Genomic DNA, 7,517 nt, shown 5'->3' with positions numbered 1-7,517 from the left:
GGACAGATGAGAGATCATAGAGAAAGAAAAAAGAAACACTTCTTTCTACATGCCCACATTTCCTGGCAGCAGTGTGGAGCAGTGGCTATAGTTTTGGATTCGTAAGGAGAAGGTTGTGGGATCAAAAACCCAGATTCAACACTGTTGATATACCTTTGAGCAAGGGAATTCACACAAATCATTCCATCTCAATATCCAGCTGTAGACTGGGTGTAAGTGTTTTATAAAATGACCAGTGAAACACATCAGTAAATTTGAGATCACGTAGGAAGTAAAAAAGAAATGTTTTCTTCCACCCAGAGTTGGTCACACTCCTGACTGGACAACGCTGGACTTATAGACTTGCTTGAGGTGCTGACCTCAGACAGCTGCAGGACTGCTGAGATCTCTCCAGCCCCAGTACTGAGCCACCGTCTGAATCAAGAACTCGTATACTGTACCACACCTGCGACAGAAGCCCCTGTTGCGGGTCAGATCTCGCCCCTCTTACAAAACGCCCTGGATATTGAAACAAGACCTCCCGCAAAATGAAAAAAGCCAAGTGGTAAGTCACAGGGCCGGGAAAGGAGACACCGCAGTTGAGAAGTCTTGGCTTGGGGCTGGGTGAGATGCACCCCCTCTTCTTTCCACTTCGTTTTGTCCAGCTCAAAGGAGAAGAGACCAAAATTTGTCGGCGGCTGGCCCCGGCCACCCAAGCAGACTGGAGCATGCACAGCTTGGGCACAGGAACCCATTCCCAGCATGGCCCGGCCCAGCATGGCAGCCTGTCTGGTCCAAGCCAGCGTCCGTCCGCAAGAACAGTGTGACAAGGAAGCCAGAGGGACGCCCTGTCCTCCCTCGTGCCTCAGCAATAAACCCCACACAAGGCGTAACTGGAAGGCTGCTTTATTAAGAAAAAAGTTCGTGCTCAAATGAAGACAATCTTTCAGAAGATCTTACTAAGAGTCCGGTGTTGGTGCAACACGTTGTATGTCTTTTCTCCTACTTTATTTTTTATTTTTTTACTTTTAGTGGCAAATGATAACAACAATGAAAAAAGCATTTTTCTGTTATTTTTCAGCGGGGAAAAAAACAAAAATAGCATTTCCATCATGCTACAAAAATAAACTAAATAGATCCAATAAAGAAATATCCATACAAAAATAAATCAACAGATGTCGTTGTAAATCAGATGAAAGCTGAAAGGCAAGCTGCTGTCTCGAAAGCCAGGTGACTGGAACACACAAGAGTGCAGAAACACATTGCATGTTAGTTTTACCATTGAGCATTTTCTCTTTGTTTCTACTCAGGCAGTATTGCGGACACCTCTAATTGTGGTCAATGTCAGGACCCCTAAGTCACGTTTGTGCTCCGTAAATTGGCTCCCGCGGTTTGTTTTGGTGTGGGGTCTGAAGTTGGCGAAAAGCAGATAAAGGCACAGGCTGTTGGGGGAAAACTGTGCCAAGAGCAAGATGAACACAAGGAGGAAGCTTGCTGGCACGGAATGGGGGCAGAGGGTCAGGGCTGGGGAGTGGGTGGGTAAGCAAAGGAGTAGGATTTGGGGGGCACCAGCAGATAAAATTAGGTTTAGTGGGTCCAGGTGGGTGATTTTTTTATTTTGAGGGGGAGGAGGAGATGACATCACGTACAAAAGCTGTGCAAAATAGTGCAATTCTCGCGGGCGGGGGCTAGGGGGGTGTCCCATTAACTGGCCCGTGCAGGGACAAACAGATGATGAGTCGGGTGCACTGCACGTGAGAAAGCACCAACGCCTTTGTCTGCAGGGCCTCTTCCTCTCCGACGCAGGGTGGGGATGAGGGGAAGGTGTTCATACAGACTTTTTTTTCCGTTTCCCCTCTATAGTGTTGGACAGTGTCTCACAATAAGATGACGAAAAAAATGAACAGATGTGACCAGGGCATCAGCTGGAAGCCATTCTATTTTTAATTATCAGAGTAATACTAGTACTGTAGTAGTAATATTTTTTATTTCTGTATTTACAAAAAACGCATGCTGATAAAATAAAAATATATTACATTATTTATAGCAGTCTCTTAAAAAGTTCATCCTTAACTTTTCAGCGTTTTTTTTGTGCCGTTTACAATATAGCCTGCACTGTACATATATTTAGTTTTATGTTGCTTATGGACGAATGTGTTTTTACACGCTGTGTCCCAGATGGGCACGGGAAAGTCAGACGGCGTTTGGAACGGTTCTTCGTTAGTTTATTTGGTACAAATTAATGAGCAACACTAGTTTGGAGACGTCATGCAACAGCTGGATCAAAGAACTCCAGAGCCGCCACGCCCCCCGGCCGGAAGTGGGCAGTTTTTCCGATTGGCACGCCACAGGAAGTGCAGCCGAAAGCTCTCGTGAGCATTTGTCCATACAAAACATGGAAGACACGGCCAGGTACTCTGTATTTGGCATCATCCCTCCAGAGTTTTCGAGAGAACCCATTATAAAAATATCACAGATTGTACTAGTTATAACCCGAGAGCTCTGTAGCTTACGCTGACCAGCACAGACACAGGCTCTCACAAAACAGCTTCTCCAGGTGCTTCTGGAGGAGTCTTGGGAGTCAAAACTCTAATTTTGGCAATTTATCCCTTCTATCACTCCTTTATGCCAGATCCATTTTCTCCCTTCCTTCGTGTCTAAAAGCACACAACTCCAGTGCTGGGGCTGTTGCATACGCTACCAAACCCACTTGGAATTGTCTTCAAACTAGTTCTGGCTTGCAAGGCACTGGCTGACACTGAACCTCTTTAATCACTCCTGGAAGAATGACCATGACTTTTTTGTGCCCTCATGCACTCACACATTGAGATCTGCTGTTGGGACCCTCAGTGCAGGCCAGCACCCATTGATGAGCTTCACAAGCAGGCATGAAAAATCTGCTATTTGGCCCTTTGTTTCTTCGTTTCCCAACAGGAAGACTGGGAAAAAAAGCCTCCTGTTCAACCTTCCATGGAAGGAGCTGTAAGATTGCATTGTGTATTGCATTGTTCTCTTGAAGCAAGAATAACCCAACCTGCCCCTTTCTCTCCCAAACTCAAGATTGATTTCCCGGAGCCCATCCAGGAGCCTCATGTCCAGCTACTGCATGACGACACCAGGAGACGAGGAATCGGATGGCAATTGGCTTTTCCTCCATCTCCTCCGATCCGTATCTTCACAAGCCTGCTTTCCACTCTGACAAACCTGTGCTCTCCCTCTTCTTCTCCTTTTGACATTTGTACGGTCCTGTTATTTTCTTTTTGCCGAAATGCTTCAAGATTAAAACCAACCGCGACTGTAAATAAAAATGAAATTGCACTGAAAGGACACCATGGCTACTGAAGCATAGAATCCGGCGCGGCGTCCAGGTTACGACACTGCCAGACTGGGATCTGGATGGGCACAGCGGGTGGGGGTGGGGTGGGGAGCAATGTGAAATAAACACGAGAGCAGGAAAGGAGTAGACAAAAAACAGGCAACAGCTCCTGCTCACAGCACGCACATCCGGGCACTGTTGCCTTACTCCAGCCTGACTGCAGCACCTTGGAAGAGGGTAAAACAAAAACATCAGCAGCGCCCTCCCCTCGAACCCCTGCCCCAGCACCAGCTGAGGGCCTCCTCTCACACAGCAACAACCAGGAGACAGACAGACCTCAGGTCAAAAGTCAGCAAAACATCATATTGCAGGATACAAATGAGCAGTTTCTAAAGCCCAGGGTGTCTGTTGTACAGGGTTTGCTTTGCCTTTTTACTTTGTCGTTTCCTCATCAACATACAACACCAATCAACCCCCCTCCCTCTCCCCCTCCCCCAACCCCCCCGGCTGCTTCCCCCATTCACAAAATCCAGAGCAGCGAAATCTTGGTACTTGTCTTTTTTGTCATTTTTTGTTTTTTTTAATGTGCCACAATGTTGGTATACTCAAACATCAGAACATCAGCTACTGAATGATTACAACCTCCTCTTACTGCAAAAACTCTAATGAGGCTTTGAATGAAAGATCTGTAAGTTGGATATTATTTGTGAAGGGCAGGATATATATTAGGTTCTTCCCCCAATATCGTGTATTATTATAATAATTGATATTTTTTTACTATATTTCTTAATTTTTTTCAGTGGACAGCCTCAAACTTATGGTCAAGCCACTGTTGTGGTCTGCATATTAGTGTCTTGTGGATTATGGTTACTCATGCATGATTCCTGATTAAAGCATGCCTCCATGCAAGTCATTTCTATGCATTGAACGAGCACAATTAGTTTTTTTTGGAAATCGGTCTGAGCAAGTCCCCTTCAGCCCAAGTCAAAACCCTGATTGACCCCCCCTTTCCCAATCAATGTGAAAGCCCATGTAGAAAATTTCTTTTGTAATTTTTTTATGCAGGTATAACAAAGATACGATGAGAAGACTTGTGACATGGGCTAAATGTTAAATGTTTTTTTCTGTTTTTGTTTTTTTTGCCACTCAAATAATGTAAAGATGCAATAATATTCACCAGGGACAAACAAACCCCCTTTTTGAGATAGTTCTGGGTTCTCGTTTTTCGTCCTATGTGGTTCCTTTTACCGTTTTCCCCGACGCATGAGGAAAACGAGATAGATAAAATCCTTCAGACTTGCTTTGGAAGTTTACTGTACGTGCCCCCCTCCCCCCACCGGCAGCTCCGTTTCCTTTGGGAAAATCCCAGATTGGATTGTTTTTTTTCCCCCCTGCCTCTCCCTCGTTTTTGCCACGCGGCGCAATCCCAATTCCCACGGGCAATCGGGAGTCCTGTTTCATTCTCATCTCTTCCCCGTTTCTCTCCTGCGATTTCCCCCCCGAGAAAAATGCAGTCCGCCGTCAGCTGAGGCGAGGATTTCCTCTCCCGTTCCCGTCGCATTAGAATCGGTTTCAAAACCTCAAGTCTTGATGCAACAATGTCACACAGTAAGCTGATTATGTTTGGTTTAAATCGAGTTAAGTGTCTTCAAAGCTGTAAGAAACGGGGCTGCTTCTTCTGCATTGATACATCGGTGAAGTCTGTAAACAATTTTGTGTGGGTTTCGTTACTTGCAAATGAAATAATCTGTACATTTGATTTGCTTGTTTGAAAGTTTCATCTAATTTTGCTTTATTATTGTTATTAGTAGTAGTATTTTATTATTAGATCCTAACACTTAGATTCCCTGACATCTTTTTGGTTTCTGCCCTTCTCTTTCCTGCCCCGCCCCTCGTGCTCCTCCTGTTTCTCCTTGTCGGGTTTCGTCACGCTGTCGTAGGAGGGGAGGGATGCAGTGGAGGGCGTGCCCTCCTTCTCTTGATTGGTCCCCCCGTTCTCCAGCTTGTTTGTCCCCGGCCCTCGCTTGCACACAAAGCCCCGCTTCACCAGGTAGCGCCGGTAGGCGCGCTGGATGACGATGGCCGACACCTCTTCCTGCTTGCGCCGCAGCGTGGTGGTGATCGGCTCGTACGACACCTTGGAGGGGTTGGACGCCACAAAGCGCTCTTCCATCTGCTGCCGCAGGATGTCCAGCTCCCCGCTGTCGCCCAAAACACGTTTTGTGAAGGCGAACAGGATGTCCAGGCAGTGGATGCGGTCCCCACTGACCATAGGCAGGTCCATGGCGATCAGCTCAATGGTGTTGGGCTTGGGCACCCTCAGCGGGTGCTCTAGGGTGTCCGCAAAGTCCGAGAGTTTGGCGTAGGCGATGAACTGCGAGGCGTCGGGGTCGAACTTCTCCCAGATCTCGTAGAAGGTCTCAAAGTCATCCTCGCTCAGTGGCTCGGCGCTCTCCTCTGTGGCCACGCTGAAGTTCTCCAGGATGATGGCGATGTACATGTTGACCACGATGAGGAAGGAGATGATGATGTACATGACGAAGAAGAAGATGCCCACCGAAGGGTTGCCACAATCCCCCCGGACCTGGCTGCCCGGGTGCTCCTTGTCCAGAGTGCAGTCGGGGGGCCGGTTCAGGATAGGCAGCAGGAGGCCGTCCCAGCCTGCGGAGGTGGTGATCATGAACAGGCAGATCATGCTGTTGCCGAAGGTCTCGAAGTTGAACATGTCATCGATGCCACCTCCCTTCTTCACATAGGCGAAGTTGGACATGCCGAAGATGGAGAAAATAAACATGACGAGGAAGAGAAGGAGGCCGATGTTGAACAGGGCTGGCAGGGACATCATCAGAGCGAACAGCAGAGTCCTGATCCCCTTGGCCCCCTTGATCAAGCGCAGGATACGGCCAATTCGGGCCAGTCGGATCACCCTGAACAGCGTAGGAGAGACAAAGTACTTCTCGATCAGGTCCGCCAGGAACATCCCTGCAAAGATGGGGGTAAGAGAGTGAAGGACAGTTAGAGAGTCACTTTAATCACACTGCAAATCTTGTGCTATAATCAGTGCCCACTACAAACATGGACACAGAAAAAGAACAAGTTAATTCAGTACTGAAAAGTAGTCTTGCTACCTTCCAGTGTGGAATTAACCTTTACTTGTTCCTTTGCAGCTAACACACGCTGACAGAGCTTTCCACTCAATCCCCAAGCAAAGGAAGTTGTGCATGGAAACAAACGATTTCATCTATGATGTACATTCTACTTGTATACAGAAAAAAGGGCTTACAGACTAAAGGACACACATGTTCATGTGTTTTTCTCTTTCAGGTGTTCTGGTTTCCTTGCACAGTCCAAAGACATGCTGGTAGTTTCAATGGGAAAATTGATTGTATCTGTGTGACCTGTGATGGACTGGCGTCCTGTCCAGATTGTTTACTGCCTTGTGCCTGCTGCATGCTGAGATAGGTTCTGGATCCCCTGCAATTTTGTACTAGGTAGCTGATAGAAAATGGATAAATCGAAGATCTTTAAATAGAAATAGGGGCATGGTTTTTGAGTCCATAATCATGTGTGATGACAAGGTCCAGAGAGGAGTGTGTTTTACCACGAGTGACTTTTGTTTTTAGGAAGTAAAGTTATTTTGCCTTTAATTAGGGTTGGATTACGCTGCTGGCGCTGGGGAGCAGCATGATGTCACAGAAAGAGATGGGCAAGGGTGGGAAAATTAGCGTGACAGTGCTCCTCACCCACAATGGATAGAATGACCACCACAACATCGAAGATGTTCCAGCCAATGGTGAAGTAGTAGTGCCTGAGAGCGAAGAGCTTGAGAACAAACTCCGTGGTGAAGATAATGATGAAGATGAAGTTGATCCAGTAGAGGATGTTCTCCATCTCCTTGCTCTGGTCGTCCGTCTCCACCATCATGGTGACCATGTTGAGGCAGATGAGAATCATGATGGAGATGTCGAAGACCTGCTGCGTGACGAAGTCAAACACCATCCCCTGGATCTTGTTCTGGGAGGTGGGGTAGTGGGGGGGAAGAGCACAAGAAGAAAAGATGGTGACGTCAAGACCTTTCATTGTCAATTTCATCTTTCCCATTCTGCAGGCCATGGGTTAACTGAATCATTCATTGATTTAACTGCTCTTAAAGACAGCTGTTTCCAAGTCTAGCCACTGAAGAGCAGTTAATGAGCAGTTAAACCTGGTCCATTAGAGATCT

The 7,517-nt window shown here is 46.9% G+C and overlaps 1 protein-coding gene across 7 annotated transcripts in view; it reads right to left on the bottom strand.

Annotated features, from left to right (window-relative positions):
* Positions 1–869: 869 nt before the first annotated feature.
* The window catches only part of scn8ab (sodium channel, voltage gated, type VIII, alpha subunit b), a 99,185-nt gene continuing 92,537 nt past the window's right edge, over positions 870–7,517 (bottom strand). For all 7 annotated transcript variants that reach the window (XM_088633492.1, XM_088633491.1, XM_088633495.1 and 4 more), the window contains 2 exons: positions 7,039–7,309; positions 870–6,277 (listed from right to left, as the gene is read on the bottom strand). In XM_088633492.1, coding sequence (XP_088489618.1) covers positions 5,127–6,277; positions 7,039–7,309 — 1,422 coding nt within the window. In that variant the 3' untranslated portion in view covers positions 870–5,126. The remainder of the gene's footprint in view (positions 6,278–7,038; positions 7,310–7,517) is intronic.

The sequence above is a fragment of the Lepisosteus platostomus genome, chromosome 1, assembly GCF_059453375.1.
Source record: "Lepisosteus platostomus isolate fLepPlt1 chromosome 1, fLepPlt1.hap1, whole genome shotgun sequence".
Classification (NCBI taxonomy): domain Eukaryota; kingdom Metazoa; phylum Chordata; class Actinopteri; order Semionotiformes; family Lepisosteidae; genus Lepisosteus; species Lepisosteus platostomus.
The sequence above is the reverse complement of the archived record's forward strand: the minus strand, read 5'-3'. Positions and strand labels throughout refer to the sequence as shown.